The sequence below is a fragment of the Rhipicephalus microplus genome, chromosome 4, assembly GCF_043290135.1.
Source record: "Rhipicephalus microplus isolate Deutch F79 chromosome 4, USDA_Rmic, whole genome shotgun sequence".
NCBI classification, from domain to species: Eukaryota; Metazoa; Arthropoda; class Arachnida; order Ixodida; family Ixodidae; genus Rhipicephalus; species Rhipicephalus microplus.
Window position 1 is genome coordinate 225,176,551 of NC_134703.1, and position 17,641 is coordinate 225,194,191.

Here is a 17,641-nt window from a genome sequence, read left to right on the forward strand (position 1 = left end):
ATTGAGTAGCCAGCAGGCAATTAGAAAAGATATTGCTTCCTTGAAAGAGCGACTTGAATCCACAGAGAAAGCTGTACACGGCTTATAACACCGTCTAAACAACTTGGAATGTAGCGTGGTTAAATTAAAAGTGAGAATTTGCAAACACGAGGAAGTAGATGAGACTATGGATACAGTGCAGAAATTACTTAAAGTTCAACAGGAAATCGATCTGGAAAACTGCAGCCTCCGTTCGAATTCGACTGTTTTCGGCATTCCAGGCGAGCCAAATAAAACCAAGGTGAAGCTACGGTTTAAAGTTGTTCGCAGCATCTTTTGTGATAAAATAGGGATAAATTGCACATCCGTGGCGCTAATTCACTGACTCGGTAAAGCACACTCAGAAAGGCCGGGCATTGCGCTCATACAGAGTTATTCTGAAAAAAAAAAAAAAAACTCTGCTAAAGAACACATGCAAGCTAAAAGAAACAGACATATCATTGCAAAATGATTATTTTGCATTTGCAGACACATTGCGCAGGAGCCGACTTTGAGGAGCAGTACACCAGACGAAAGAGAATGTGGCAAAAAAGTCAAGCTCGTTCATGATAAGATTCCCATTGACGATGCTCTCTACTTTTGGAATGACGCACAAAAGATGCGGAAAGCAATTCCAAAGAAAAAGATAACTCTTAAACACGAACACAACATACAGAATAGCAGTCACAATATCAGCCATTGCGACAGCTTTCACTAAATGCCCAAAGTGTTGTCAACAAAACAGAAAAACAGCATGATACCTTGTTGGTATACGATCCTCATGTGCGCGTTATATGTGAAACTTGGTTGCATGACAGGGTGCGTGATGATGAAATTGTTTCACCAAACCATCAGCTGTTTAGAAAAGATAGCTGTTCACGAGGTGGTGATGTCGCAAAAAATAGTGTTGATGTAAGAGCACTAGATCAGATCGATAAACATGAAAGTTTATTTTTGAGTGACACTGATCAAAGTGTGCAAATCATATTATATTGTGTGTATCGAGTCCCAAATGCTGATGGTCAGTACATGCAGAAATTATATGATCACATTTTGAAGTTTAAACGGAAGAAACATAATAATTACCGGTGATTTTTATTTCTCACAAATAGATCTTCCAGAGGCATATGGATTCCTTATTCAAGGATCTCCCGGGTATACAAGCCTATATGGATGACATCATAGTGGCTAAGAAGCGTAATGACAATTCATTGTTAAAGCAAGCCTTGCTGCGCTTACGGGACTATGGTCTCAGGCTAAACATCGAGAAATGCAAATTCAGACAAGAAGAGGTCACCTTCCTCGGACATCAAGTTGATGCTAATGGGCTTAAACCGAAGGACGACAACATTGAAACCATTCTTCAAGCACCGGTCCCCAAGTCAGTGAGTGAAATGAAATCCTTCTTGGGCTTGATCTACTATTATGCCAAATTTTTACCGAAGCTTTCCACAGTCCTAGCACCATTACACAATCTGCTAACTGAAGGAGCTAGGTGGAAATGGCAGCAAGTACACGAAGAAGCAGTTTGAAAGGTTAAGCAGGCTATACAAAGGTCACACTTTGACCACGACAAACCTTTGAAGTTTGAACGTGACGCTTCATTTGTAGGAGTGGGGGCAGTACTTTCCCACTGTATCAATGGCACAAACTATCCGATTGGATTTTGCTTTAGAACTTTGTCCAAAGTGGAACGAAAGTACTTCGAGCTAGAAAAGGAAGCATTGGCCTTTGTATTCGGGGGGACGCGATTGAAGGACTACTTATATGGCAATCACTTTATTTTGGTGACCGACCATGAACCACTGACGGGTTTGTTTAACCCAGGAATAGCCATTCCTCCCATGGCTGCGGCAAGGATTCAGAGGTGGGCTCTTCTCTTGGACAATTATAATTAGACATTGCCGTATCACAGGGGAATCGAAAACTCAAATGCTGATGCCTTAAGTCGCCTGCCATTACCGAACACACTACACGATACCAGCACAGAAAATCTGCCAGAGTATGTCCTGTACTCGGAATGCTTGGAAAAAGAAGCGATTAGTGTCAGCGATGTGGTACATATTACAGAAACAGATTCTCTGCTGCAGCAAGGCAAGTTAAAAGCTGGTTTAAGAAAGATTGTCCAAAATTTTTGTCCAAAAAGCAAAGCCGCTTCCGGCTGTACTTTAGCAAGAAGGCTGAGCTCACTTACTACCAAGACTTGGTCTACTGGAGACACCGCATCGTGCTTTTCGCGGCTCTAAATCGACGCATCTTGGACTTGCTTCATTAAACACACCCAGGCATGGCGACCATGAACAACATTGCAAGATCCCTGTTTTGGTTTCCAGGTGTAGACAGTGAGATTGAGCGATTGGTGCATGGATTTCCTGATCGTATACAAGCTGCGACGATGCCTCTTGCGCAAACACCTGTACCATGGCCCATGAAGGGAGAGAAACGGAGCCGGTTGCACGCCGACTATGCAGGTCCCATTGAAGGACACATGGTATTAGTTGTTGTAGATAACGAAATGAAGTAACTGGAGGCAGTTCTACTGAAATATGCAGCAGCAGAAGTGACAGTGGAGTCCCTGAGGGCAGTGTTTGCGAGGTTCAGCCTACCACGTACTCTCGTGATGGATAATAAACCTCAGTTCACAGGTTGCTAACTACTAGATTCTTTTGACAGGGACGCCAAAACGAGTGTGGCCTTTTTTTCATGTCTTTACCGCTTTTAATCTACCGCTGCGTTAGCTGCGTGCCCTTGAAGCTCATGGATCCCAATCGTGTCGCCACGATCGCGATTTTGTGCACGGCGTTTGTGGCAAACGGTAGCTCCCCGTGCGCATGTCATCTATGATCACATCTGCCGTGGTTTTGTCCGCAGAGTTTGCGGAAAGCAGCGATGCTTTGACTGGTCGAGCGTTGGACGCACACACACTTTCGAAGTTCTGTCAGTTACGTCGTCGCCATACATGAAAGTATGAAAAACAACCACACTTTCGTTTAGAGTGGTTGTGGCAACGACAATACACACACTGTAGGACACAATGCGTGTGCCAGTCGCACACATACTCCTGAAGTTTCGAGTACATTGCTCTCGGCCTTCATTCGACGGTTTCCGCACTAATTTAAAGTTGGTATCACCCGCTACGATTAGCAAATGTGTTTAGAACATTCAAATTTAGGCCCAACGGACATAATGGAATTTGGCTGGAAAATTTTGTGAATTTGTATCTGCCGCGGTTTCGCATCACTGAGATTCTACAGTATGTTAAGATAAACGCCTCTTAAATTCATCCATAATAAAACAGCGTACGTTCGCAAAAAGCCTGAAGTGGATTCAGCTGCATTATTGTCAATGCGACCAGATCACGCACAGAAATTTCGATTTCAGAGAAACGTCCATAACAAATGTACAAATGGAAGAAACGGTCAAAATCCGGGAGTCTCCCAGACAATCCGGGAGACTTGGCAAATATGCTATTTCCACCTGCCCGCTATTAAACCATCCGAGTGGCTCAGAGGCTTCAGTTTTATTATTATCCTTTAGTGCCAGTATATCTTCGGCATAAATGAAAAAAAAAAAAGAAAAAGCAATCTGGTAGCTTAAGAGGTGCCGGAGAAGTCCATCATTCACGGATGCACTAAGAATCAATGGCCGTCAGCACTGATGACGAATAAGTTGTACGATTCTGGTGTTTAAAGAGAGAGATAGAAATAGCCGGTATATGCACATACCAACTTTCCTTGGCACTGTAAACACAAGTTGGATTAAAGCTTTCAGAGAGAAAAGAAAGAAGTAGAACAAGGAAAGAAATATACACACCTCAAGCACTCACTCACAACTGAACGGTTATTGTCTGTGTTCAAAAATGTGTGTACGAATATGGGGCTATATTGCGCATGTCGCAATGAGGCACGAAAAAGCAAATAACTCAGGCGAGTGTTTACAGTCGTTTATAAAGTTATGTTTCTCGTGTTGTAACGATGGTGAAGCTTGACTTATACAGGAGACTCACGCCGAGGGAGGCGCTGCAGTGCCGGGCGCTGTCAGTCGATGTGGGGTGAAAACTGGTTACTCGAATCTTGGCCCCTTTACTGTACCCTTCAACCTGCCTTGAAAACGCGTTGCTTTGCTCGCACGCTGCATGCGTTCTGCACGTGTTTTTGAGAGTTTCGCGTCGCGCGCCTTTATGATGTATACACTTCTGTCCACGTTTAATAGGATCGCCGCAATTGAGGATTTTTTTCGTGGCAACAATTTGGTAAAAGGGCAGCGTCTGCTCAGCCATGTAGCCGATGCGAAGGAAGTTGTAGCAGACGATGCCGTCCTCGTCAGAGCGAAGTGCGTTTCACAAGTGAAAGGCGACGCTGTTTACGACGTGGAGTTAGAGGTGAATACAACTTTCTGTACGTTCATAATTATACACCTGTCTTATTTGGTATGCTGTGTGTACTATGCACTATGTTTGTTACTGGATGCATAGGTCAGGCCGCTTCTCGTGCTTTAGGTTAAGCGGTTCTTGCGCGTTGACTGCTATTTATTGGGATACCTTAATTTGCTAGCACCAATCCAAGTTATCGTGTGGTATATACACAGCAATTCAAAAATAAATGGTCTATTTGGGGCTTCTTTTTTACCCACAACAAAAATTGACATCTATTTCGCGTGTCCTTCCTTACATTATCACCGTTTTCATCGCGGGTATTTCGAGTTCACAAACAGCGTGCGTACCATCATGACGAGCGCCCAGCTTTCAGAAAAACTTTTTTTTGTGTGTCTAATCTGCGGGGAAAAGAGCACATTGCTATAAAGGCATTTTATCTTCGTCACTATCGAAAATGCACCGTGTTGTACGAGCTGCACCTGCACACTCAGTAACAACTTCCCTGCCTATCATACCTCTGCACCGTTTCTGAGTGAGGTGCCCGTTTCTTGTAAGCCGCTCGAAACACTGTCAGCACAAACGACGGGTGCAGACTTGAGTCATTTTTGCAGTTTCCCACAAAATGTCTGCTACAAATTATTGTCCAAGCTTTAGGCAACCACACACTTTCGTCGCCGCTGCGTAGATATAAAAAATATATAACCACACATCACCAATACCACATGTGTACACAGCTTCAACTACTACGTCCCCAACAATATCGAATAATAGTAGCAGCATAAACACATTTCTTCGCAATTTTTTAACAGTGCTCTAAAAACGGAAGTTGAATGTATTATGGTAATTTACACTTTTAAGAAGGAGACGTGCATCTCCCAATAACTCGATAGATTAGAGGAGCAGTGACGCAGGAATTAACACCCGTTATGTTGAATGCATTGTGCACGTGCTACTTTTTATTAAAAAAAGTTGTTTACTTGCTTTTTTCTGCGCACTGCTCTAATCCATTCCTGTCGTCTGCTTTTTTCGTACCATCTGTTTGAGAATCAGTAGAATTTCACTGATGGAGTCGACCCCTTCGTGTTTGCAAGGCTATTGTGACAGTTGACGACACAGCAATAGTTCCCCCCTTTGTGTTGGGGTGACATCGCGGAACGAGGGGCGTTTCACGTGCAGCGCGCACTTCACAAATGCATGGGAGCTAAAGGGAGCGGAAGGGTCGCTACACACTATTAGTGTGCGCTTTTTCTGGCAGGGGAATGGCAAGCGCTGGCGTCGGCGAGCAAACTTGAGCGGGTATCCCCTACAGCAAGTGCAGTTTTTTTTTTTTTTATGATATGCCGCCGAGATTTTTCGCGTAGTCTGATTAGGGTAACTGTGCGAAGTTACTGTGTCTCATAGATGAAACAACCTTTGCATGACTAACAATGTGAGGTGCGATCAGATAGCTCCATTCAATGAATTTCAATGCCCTCTGAGGTGTGTGTTCTCATCATCCATTGACCAGCCTGGATGATGAGTGAACACAGGAAAGAGGAATTCAGTTAGCAACTCTTACAGAACAACTGCAAGTACAATTGACATGTCTCAGAGTATTTTTCTCTGCCCACTGCAGATCCCTGCAACATTTTCTGCACTACGAAACAAGTGTGACTAAGGTGCAAAAACATCACTCTAGCTGGGCTCATATCGCTTCCTAACGTTCTTTCAGACCGAGCGAGTTACAAAAACATGAAATAATAGCAATATTCATTATTTTTCACAGGTGGAAGATATCCGTATTCATTTTTATTTACTTATTTATTTATTGCAAGCTGTTGCCTCCCAGGTCTGCCACCCCAATACGGTTCCCTGGCAAGTTCTGAAAGGTAAATGCTTCCCACGACCGCAAACCAAACTAAGCATGTTGATAACCAATCCGCTGCTGTACCGTGCGACGTCAACACGCCTCGCGCGCCTATCCATTTCTATGAGATTCTGGTGAAAATGTGGAAGACTGATTAAACCACTTCGAACGGGTAGCTGCCATCAATCACTGGGACAATCGTCGCAAATTGAAAAACATTTACATCTCCCTTTTTGACGAGGCAAGCGTATAGTACAAGAACCACGAAGCTTCGTTCACCAGTTGGCCGGAGTTCTATTGGCTACTCCGTGAGGCCTTCAGCGACCCTCAGCGGAAAGAAGGAGTTGAGCAGGCACTGTCTGCACAATTTCTAATGCCAAACGATACTGTCGCGATATTTGTTGAAGACATGTCACGACTGTTTCGACGAACTGACCTGCAAGTTCCTGAGGCCGAAAAAGTATGACTGTTAATGCCCGGCGTAAAGAAACAGTTTTTTGCAGGCCTCATGCGCAACCCGCCAACAACAATGTCTGAGTTCATCGGTGAGGCAAAAATTATGGAGCACATGCTTCGGCAGCGGTTATCCCAGTACGAGCGACAGACTGCCCTCGCCGCTGCGTGCTCGTTTGTGCCTGAACGTCATGACACGGAGACCCTTATAGAGCTTATACTGCAGGTTGTCCGAGAGGAGCTTCAGATTTGTCATACAGCGGCACGCATCTCCGAGCGTCACAGATATCACCGACCTCACTCGGGATGAAATCAGGCAAATCATCCCTCCCTCACCCCAATCCTGAGGCGAACCTTCCACACTATTGTAGGCTTATGCCACAGGAGCGAAAGAAAGACACGCCTGAACGATAACCGATGCCAGCCAGGAACGCGAGCCGTGGCTTCACGTGCCACGGCCTAGCGCCTTCTTTATTTTCTTCTGTCGCCACCGCGCGCTCTCCGGTTTGCGCGCCGCCCGAACGAGGGCGCTACAGGGCCCCCCGTGTAGACTGGAAGTCGGAATGTGACATGCCGTTTGTGGTGTTCCAACGGAACATCAGTCGTAGATGAGAGGCTTTCTAGGGCGGTCTTAGGTATGTCGGCGGGCTCGACAGGCATCTGGTGGTACGCCTTAACAAGGTCCACTTTGCTGAAAATTGTGCAGCCGTCGAGGCGCGATGTAAAATCCTGGATGTGAGGTAGAGGATAGCTGTCGTGGACAGTCTTGGCGTTCAACGCTCGATAGTCCCCACAAGGACGCCAGTCACCAGGATCACGCTTTGGCACCAAATGCAGCGGGGAAGCCCAAGCGCTTGACGACGGGCGGATAATGCCGAGCTGCAGCATGTGGTCAAACTCCCGTTTAGCAATAGCTAGGCGGTCTCCGCACAAGCGGCGTGGTCGAGCGGCTGCCGGTGGACCCCGGGTGACGATGTGGTGTGTCACCGTATGTTTAGGCGGCTGAGTGAGGTTGCACGGTTTAGTTAACTCCGGGAAACTCGCCAAGATTTTTTCGAACGGTGAGGAAGGTATCAGCATGCGGATGGCCATTGGAGCGATGTCGGACAGGACTCCCGAGATGGAGAGACGAGTCTTACCATCTATGAGGCGGCGCCGCCGCACGCTGACGTCCAAATCGAAGTATGAGAGGAAGTCCGAGCCGATGATCGGTTGAACCACATCTGCGATGACGAAAACCCACCGGAAAATGCAGCGAAGGCCGAAGTCGAGGGTGAGAGATCGGAGCCCATACGTTGCTATAGACGAGGCGTTGGCAGCACGAAGCACTTGCCCCTGTGACTTTGAACGATCAGCCTTAGTCGGGGGCACAACGCTAATTTCCGCGCCCGTATCTATAAGGAACCTGGCGCCTGATAGCTGGTCCGTGACCATGAAAAGGCGGCTGGGACGAGAAGGGAGATCACACGCCGCCGTCAGTGATCCCGGCAGGCGTTTCCCTGCCACGAACATGGGGGTGTACACTTCGTGGCTCGGTGTCGGAAACGCCGATGGTACCAGCAGAGGGGTGGAGGGCTGGGACTCCGAGCATCTCGTGTGCGTGGAAGAGCTCGACGACCGGAACGAGGCGAACGAGTCTCCTGCGGGGGGCTCCGGAGTGCGGCAATGGAGGCGGCGAGTTCGTCGATGCGGGCCTCAAGGCGCGAAATCGCTGTGTCTGCTGGTGGTAAGACAGAGTTGACAGATGGGGAGGTCGCTTCATGAACCTGATCGGCGAGCTCCGCCAGGCGGTCGAGATTGACGTCGCCGGCCGCCGCGAGGACGAGGCGGATTGGCTGAGAAAGGCGTTGGAGGAAGAGCTCGCGAAGCAACGCTGAGTGGGCAGAGACGTCGTGTTTCCCAAGAAGCTGTCGCATTCGGCGCAGTAGTTGGGAGGGGCGCCTGTCGCCAAGGTCCCCCTTTGCAAGGAGCTGCTGTAGGCGGACGCGTTCTGAAGGCATGAATCGTTCCAGCACCTTGGTTTTAAGGTGCTGATATGGCGTAGTGTCCGAGGGGTTGGAGAGGACGTCGGAGAGCTCGCTGGCAACGTCAGGAGGAAGAACGGAGGCTACGTGGTAGTAGCGTGTCGTTTCCGAGGCGATGCGGTACAGGGAGAATTGCGCCTCGACCTGAAGAAACCAAACTTGCGGGTCCTGTGGCCAGAAGGATGGGAGACGCAGTTGCACGGCCGAGACGTCCTGCGGACGTGAGGCTTGTTCAGTTGAGGGTGCATTCGAGTCAGTCATTGTCTTCGTCCGAGGTCACCACTTGTAGGCTTATGCCACAGGAGCGAAAGAAAGACACGCCTGAACGATAACCGATGCCAGCCAGGAACGCGAGCCGTGGCTTCACGTGCCACGGCCTAGCGCCTTCTTTATTTTCTTCTGTCGCCACCGCGCGCTCTCCGGTTTGCGCGCCGCCCGAACGAGGGCGCTACACTATCTTACGCAGATGCCCTGCAAATTGACAGCACGTTGACAGCACGTTTCTCGCATCCAACTGCTGAAACTTCCGGACGTTTCGGAAGCCCAATCCACCACCCAGCTTTGCAGACCAAATATCACCCTGGCCCGCGGAAGTCTACTGTATGGCGTGCACCTGACAATTGACCTTTGTGCTATCACTGTGGTGAAACCGGACAAATGTACTGCGACTGCTACAACTGAAAAATAGGCCTGCGCGGATACCACACGGATGCCTATTGTCCATGCTATGGTGAGCGTCTGTACGAAATTGAACAGTAGTTAATAAGCAGTCATCTTGCTCCTGGCTCTCAACGACAACAGTCACAGTCACCATCACCCCATCAGCCCACATCGCCAAACCGTGTTCGAGCAGCCTTTGAGTCCACTGGTATCAGTGGCTCAAGTCCATGCCTTAACACTGAGAATGGCAACCTCCGAGGGTGAGGCCGCTGTCATGCGAACTGACAAATATCTTCCGATGCCATCCCCCAATGACGCACCGCTGACGCCTTCTTCTATAACCACTAAAGGAACGTCTGCTCCTATAACTGTTGCTGTTGACTGTCATCCAGTAACCGCACTCGTCGATACAGGAGCTGATCACTCGGTGATGAGTGCTGCAAATGTTACCGAGCTATGCAAGGTGATGACAACGTGGGATGGCCCACAACTCATCAACGCTGGAGGACACCTCATGTCACCAATCAGCCGGTGCACCACACGTCTTAAGTCTATGCGTCGGCCTTTGTAGTATCTTTCCTTGTGCTCCCCAAATGTTCCCAACCAGTTATATTGGCGAATTTTCTTCAGGAGTATGGAGCGGTCACTATTCTGCGAGATTTGTTCGTAACCTTCGCTAACTGGGTTCATACAGATTCGGATGACTTGGACGAGCATAGGCATGTGGCGTTTCAGGCAATTAACGACTGTGTAACGTTGCCACCTCGTAGCAGTGTCTTCGTCCTTGTTGAGTGCCCAAAGGCAAAAGCAGGCACAGGCATCACCAAAGGTAACGCGTCGCCTTACTACTGGGTCAAGAGGTCGTCATAGCTCGTGGTACCTAAAAGCTCCATAATGGTGGACTACGATCTTACTGACCAACTTCCGTGATGAATACAGGCACTTGGCGAGGTGCACCACCACAGCCTACTCGGAAACCTTCCACAATTTGAGCACCTGCGCTTTGATTAGGACGCACTCTACAGATAAAAGCTGTGATGTAGCCGTGACGAACAACATCAGCGTTAATCAACTGTTGGAGCAACACAAGCGGCAAAGACTACTCAACTTGCTTTCATCTTTTAGCGACTATTTTGCCACTATATTGAAGGTCCTGCAGACTCTGCTAACCAAACACAAAATCATTACTGAGGCAACCGTCCAACCAGTGCGTAAATACGCTTATTGCGTTATCACAGAAATAGCAGGATGATATTCCTCATCAAGTCGAACAAATGCTCGATGACGACGTCACTTAACCTTCAACCAGCCCGTGGGCATCCCCTGTTATACTGGTTAAAAAAAAGATGGCTATTACAAAGTTCTGCCCAAATTGAGAAAGCACACTACGATTTTATGAAAAGCACCGGCCTGTTTGCATGGTGCGAATTAACAAAAGCGACTTGAAGAACCTCGATGATATTTGCGTCTTTAAAAGAAACTTTACGGGTAAGCGCTATATCCAAGCAGGTACCTGCAGACAGAGATGGCATTCTACGTACAACTTGTCCACAACCAGAGCGTGCACAATCAGCGTGTCGGGGAGGTGGTTGAAATCATGATGACAAATGTGAGAATTAAAGTATTGCGTTGAAACAAACTATGAAAACAGATGTAAAAACTTCGTTCACTCGCAGTTTGCTGCATAGCAAAAATGAGTCCCTAATAAAGTAACATTGCGATTGGTTCAAGTTGGGGGTCAGGTACTTTTTAAACAGTGGTCGATTAATTTCCTAAAACAGTCTCCATATTATTCAGGAAATCTATTGCACATTTAAGAACAACAAAAATGAAATACAAGGTAAAAAATTGTGAAAACACACGTGGAAAAAAAAGTTCGGCAAATCCCACGTACCTTGGAATCGAGGTCATGTGAAGCATCTGGAGGGAAGCGAACCGTGTATCAATTTTTTAAAATTGAGCAGCATGTCATGACATGTCGCTAAATATATTATTACGTACAATTGTTATTATTATTATTATTATTACAATTATTATTATTATTATTATTATAATTATTATTATTATTATTATAATTATTATTATTAGTACAATTATTATTATTATTATTAGTACAACTGTCGTCTACACGAATATATGTTGAAGAGTTGCAGATGTTTACATAACCAGTTGTTTGCACTTGTGCAACGATTTCAACTGGTACATGCGCATTAGTAACTCCAGAAGCTGATATAAAGCACTGATGCTCGCGAAGATGCTGGCCCTGAACACTGCTACAAAAATCGGCTTCAGTGCATGGCACTTAACCCCAATTGAGGTTAACCCATTGTGACGGCTGTGTTAAAGGAGTATATATATAATGTTTATAAAATTGGGTAGACAGCACTGCAACCACTATTGGCATTTCACGAAGATTAGTGTCTATTTGAAAAGTAGTTCCAAGACCTGGCGTACCTATGTGGTAGAATGCTCGACTGTCACGCAGAATGCTTAAGTTCCATTCTTTCTGGGACCCTGAAATTCATTATTTGCATTCGTTGGGCAGTTAACGCTGCCTATGTCAGGTTTTTCTTAACACTGACATTAATTCTATGCCTTTGTTGGGTCGACACTACCATCAGTAGCACATACCTACCCGTGGGTATGTGCCACTGTCTGGCAGGAAATGTTTGACGATGTACACGACAGGATTGTGACATTATTCATGTCTTGACCAGAGCGTCATAATTTTTGTCAAACCATCTTACCTTCCCATGCTAATTTGGGGCCACGCCAAGTTAAGGCGGTGACTACAAGAGCACCCAAACATATGCGGCTAAACAGATAGATATGCTCAAAGTCGCCGAAGTATGCTAAAAAATGCTTCTCATTAGAAACTAATTGGCATTACCGCGATATACACCACGCGAAGTTTTTACCTCACACAATTTTTTCTCTTAGCTGCTTCCACAAGTTCCGATCAAAGAGCCTCAACATCAGCACTATTTAAAACACTTGAGGAGCACCGCTGCATGAGCTACTTTGACGGCCTGGGCTGCCGCAATATATTAAAATTAATATTATTATAGCTCTTACAAATTTGCCTATCTCTGCAGGATGACCTGTTTTCGATAGAATGGGAGCTGCTTCGCTCTGCTTATCCATTCTTAAAGTTGTGGCTCGAGAGTCTTTCGGCTTTCACTTGTTCTTGGGCCGCGCAGTTTGTAGTAGTGGCATTGCTGTTGATAAAACTCCAGTATTGGTCGACGTGTCACACATCTTGATTCTCTGGTCTTGTATCGAGTGAACAATCACGGCCTTCCTGATCAGATGGGCTCGTTGAAGTACAACAGAAAACTGCACTACTTTTCTTTTAACACTGCGCACAATGAATTATGAACCCTAAACAAACATTGCTGCAGCACGCGAACTGCTGTAGGTACCCAGGGAGGTCATGGGCATAGAGAGAGAGGGCGACGACGAAAGTGACATCAGAGGAACACTACGTATTTCGCATATGTGCTCGCTAGACCATTCAATTTGGCCCGCCTGTATATTTTTTTGTTATTAAGTCACCAAAGTTGGTTTGTAAGCCAGAGAGAGGTATTTTTGCAGGTAATAGATAACAAGGCAATGAACATGGCAATGAGGTGAGTGAGTGTAGACTTGAAGAGTTTCCACTTTTGTTCAATGACGTGTCTGTGAAAATGGTGCAAGAAGTGCTTCATAAACTTTGCTAATTGAATGTTCATTTATACAATATTGACTGTAGCATAACACTTTATTTTCCTTTTTTGTGATTATTCTTTTGCTAGCAGAAAAGTTTGGGCATCCGGTGATAACACCATGGTCAGTCATGGAGTTATGTCAGAAAAAACATCCAGATTGCTGGTTAATATTATAAAGGGTGCTTACCAGCGCAAACGACAGGGCAGGAGGGGACAGGAGAAGAGACGAGAAGGAGCGCTGAACTGCCAACAATTTATTTCTTGTGAAGGTATTCGCTTTTATACAGATACCAGTCGCACTAGTCATGCGCGAAACACAATGACAATGCAAAAGTACATCACATTGACAAGCAAAGGAACAACTCTTCCTTATCGGTGAGCGCGACAGAAGGAGTGCTTACACAAGCACCTTTCAATGAGCAAATCTTTTCTGCCTCTATGATCTCGCGTGTGGTACGATCCCTGCATCTAGCAACAATAAAACACTCTGAAAATATTGGCCGGCAGCCACACGTGCAGCAGTAAACAGACAGCCATCCTTGTTTATAGTGACCCACATTGTACATATGTTCCCTCAGCCTCTCATTTACACAACGACCTATTTGACCGACGTAATACCTAATCCCCACGATAACAGCAGCTGATACACCACATTACAGATGCAATCTCTGAATTTATTTGCATGTTTTGTAGGGCAACCGAGGGTGGGTCTGGACGGAGGAACGGACAGCTTGCACAGGGTACTCAATTTTTGAGGGGCCGTAAAGACCACCTTCACATTAACTCGCTGTGCCACTTTCTTAAGATTGTGCGCTATCTTGTGCATATATGGAACCACGGCGAAAGTCTGTCTAGCTGTGACAGGTGGGACTGCACTATCTGTCCCTTTGGCCTTAAGTTCACACAGCAGGCCTTCGGCAACGGAAACTTGCACGTGGTCGGGGTAACCAGCCGACGTCAGCTTTGAAGATTGCTCAACAAAGCTTTCCGTAATCTTGTGCACACAGGATTTTCGCAAGGCATTCACGAAGCAAGATTTTGCAATACCTCGCTTTACTAACTTGGAATGCGCGGAATGAAATGGCAAAACAGGCTTATTTCCACCCGGTTGATACATGCAGCAAGTGCGTCCATTATTCAGGAAAAGCTTAAAGTCAAGGAACCTGATTTCACAATTCTCTGAAAGTTCATGAGTAAGCTTAAAACGTTTAAAACCATTTCGCATCAGGTCTAAAACTGTAAGAGCATCATTCTTATACGATGCAACATCAGTGTCCATAAAAATTGAAATATCATCTACGTATCTGAAAACGTGCGTCACCTTAGTGTTAGTGAAAACTACCGAAATGATTCTGTCTACTTTGCCTAAAAACAGTTCACTGACGATGGGAGCGATGCAAGAACCCATACAGATACCGGATTTTTGAAGGTGAGGTTTTCCATCCCATAGGATCTACGTCGACTGAAGGTAAAACCTTAAAAGCTCTAAAAACCCACTGACGCTGACGCCAGACTGGGTCTGGAATTTCGAGGCGCCATACTCATCTATATATTCTCCAATGCATTGTAACAATGAGTGATGCGGAATGAAATAGTACAGGTCCTTGACATCTACAGAGAAGGCGAATAGAGTCTTATTCCAACACGACGAAATAAACTCCTGGACCTCAGATGAACTTTTTACCAGAAATGGATCGTTCACTTCTAAGTATTTCAAGGTTTTCTGCGGGTAAAGTGCAATACATTTTTGCCCGGTATTATTTTCAGATACAATTAGCCTAAAAGGCATGTCGACCTTATGCGTTTTCGCGCTGAAGAAGGCTTACAAGAAATCTTCCTTGGCATCTGACATATTCTTAAGGACACTTACAAGGTTTAACTTGCGAAGCAGGCTCTCAGCTTTACTTTTGAGCTTTTTCGTCAACACTTCAGCATGACAGTTAAAAAAAAAAATTTCAGTGTTCTATTGTTGCTAGATGCAGGGAATGTACCACACGCGAGATCATAGAGGCAGAAAAGATTTGCTCATTGAAAGATGCTTCTGTTAGCACCCCTTTTGTCATGCTCACCGATAAGGAAAAGTTGTTCCTTTGCTTGTCAATGTGACGTACTTATGCATTGTCATTGTGTTTCACGCATGACTAGTGCGACTGGTAACTGTATAAAAGCGAATACCTTCACAAGAAATAAATTGTTGGCAGTTCAGCGCTCTGTCTCGTCTCTTCTCCTGTTCCCTCCTGCTCTGTTGTTTGCGCTGGTAAGCACCCTTTATGATGTTATACAAACACGCCCAATCCCACTGACTCTTGAGTTTCATTTCTAATACAACGGGCCCTTTCCTGACTTCTTCACTCCAGCCTCATGTTGTCGTCAACATGATCGCAGTTACCACTTGCAGAGTGCGTGCTATTTCATTTTGTATCAAGAAAAAAGTTCTTCCGGAAGAACTTTGTCGCCTATTTGGTGGGTTTACACCGTCACAAGGACACGGGTCAAGAATCTGCAAGATCTTGAGGGCAGAGTTGCAAAGACAAGCACGGCTCTTCAATGAGTACTTATGTGCTCATGTACAGATCTCCAGCACACCTGTTAACGCTGCGAAGAATCTGCGAGAACTTCAGCGGCATATTTATATGTCGACCGAGTTCTTCTGGATGACTGAGCTCCTTCGGCTTCGCAGCCTAGCGCCCACACGACATCAAGCGCCGAAATGGCCGATCTACAATCAGGAAGACTTGGACTTGCCCCAGCATGTCTTTAAAGTGCTTTCGTTGGGACCGAAGTTTGCGGTGGAGCCTAAGCATTCCCCGCACGACCTTTTGGCTACCGTACGACAAGTCTCTCGGCGTGCTCCACCAGAAGAGCAAGACCGCTGCATAGCGGGCGGCGTAGATGTCCTAAGTCGGTGTAAGACGAGCATTTCGACTCTTCCGGTAAAACGCGTTGTAGATTTTATGGAGGAGCATTCATTATATGTGTTACCTGCTGACAAGGAGGGCGGCTTTGCCGTAATGTCCCTAAAAGTACCGGGAAAAAGCTTGTCGCACGGTGTCGGCCCTTTTTAACGGTCATGCTGAAGTGTCCACAAAAAAGCTCAAAAGTAAAGCTAAAAGCCTGCTTCGCAAGTTGAACCTAGTAAGTGTCCTTAGGAATATGTCAGATGCCAAGGAAGATTTCTTTTAAGCCTTCTTCAGCGCGAAAACGCATAAGGTCAACATGCCTTTTAGGCTAATTGTATCTGAAAATAATACCGGGCAAAAATGTATTGCACTTTACTCGCAGAAAACCTTGAAATACCTAGAAGTGAACGATCCATTTCTGGTAAAAAGTTAATGTGAGGTCCAGGAGTTTATTTCGTCGTGTTGGAATAAGACTCTATTCGCCTTCTCTGTAGATGTCAAGGACCTGTACTATTTCATTCCGCATCACTCATTGTTACAATGCATTGGAGAATATATAGATGAGTATGGCGCCTCGAAATTCCAGACCCAGTCTGGCGTCAGCATCAGTGGGTTTTTAGAGCTTTTAAGGTTTTACCTTCAGTCAACGTACATCCTATGGGATGGAAAAGCTCACCTTCAAAAATCCGGTATCTGTATGGGTTCTTGCATCGCTCCCATCGTCAGTGACCAGTTTTTAGGCAAAGTAGACAGATTCATTTCGGTAGTTTTCACTAACACTAATGTGATGCACGTTTTCAGATACGTAATGATATTTTAATTTTTATGGACACTGATGTTGCATCGTATAAGAATGACGCTCTTACAGTTTTAGACCTGATGCAAAATGGTTTTAAACGTTTTAAGCTTACTCATGAACTTTCAGAGAATTGTGAAATCAGGTTCCTTGACTTTAAGCTTTTCCTGAATAATGGACGCACTTGCTGGATGTATCAACCGCGTGGAAATAAGCCTGTTTTGCCATTTCATTCCGTGCATTCTAAGTTAGTTAAGCGCGGTATTGCAAAATCTCGCTTAGTGAATGCGTTGCGAAAATCCTGTGTGCACAAGATTACAGAAAGCTTTGTTGAGCAATCTTCAAGGCTGACGTCGGCTGGTTACCCCGACCACGTGCAAGTTTCCGTTGCCGAAGGCCTGCTGCGTGAACTTAAGGCCAAAGGGACAGATGGTGCAGTCCCACCTGTCACAGCTAGACAGACTTTCGCCGTGGTTCCATATATGCACAAGATAGCGCACAATCTTAAGAAAGTGGCACAGCGAGTTAATGTGAAGGTGGTCTTTACGGCCCCTCAAAAATTGAGTACCCTGTGCAAGCTGTCCGTTCCTCCGTCCAGACCCACCCTCGGTTGCCCTACAAAACATGCAAATAAATTCAGAGATGGCATCTGTAATGTGGTGTATCAGCTGCTGTTATCGTGTGGAAGGTATTACGTCGGTCAAATAGGTCGTTGTGTAAATGAGAGGCTGAGGGAACATATGTACAATGTGGGTCACTATAAACAAGGATGGCTGTCTGTTCACTGCTGCACGTGTGGCTGCCGGCCAATATTTTCAGTGTGTTCTATTGTTGCTAGATGCAGGGATCGTACCACACGCGA

The 17,641-nt window shown here is 45.9% G+C and overlaps 2 protein-coding genes across 2 annotated transcripts in view; both read right to left on the bottom strand.

The window, feature by feature from the left end:
- pyd (zonula occludens-like protein polychaetoid) overlaps nucleotides 1-17,641 on the bottom strand; it is a gene marked incomplete at its 5' end in the record, with an annotated part of 754,603 nt that overhangs the window by 723,803 nt on the left and 13,159 nt on the right. The window contains one exon of the mRNA XM_075893243.1: nucleotides 11,271-11,296. Coding sequence (XP_075749358.1) covers nucleotides 11,271-11,296 — 26 coding nt within the window. The remainder of the gene's footprint in view (nucleotides 1-11,270; nucleotides 11,297-17,641) is intronic.
- Nucleotides 1-17,641, bottom strand: part of LOC142813835 (uncharacterized) — a 213,605-nt gene that overhangs the window by 168,293 nt on the left and 27,671 nt on the right. The gene's annotated exons all lie outside the window — the stretch shown is intronic.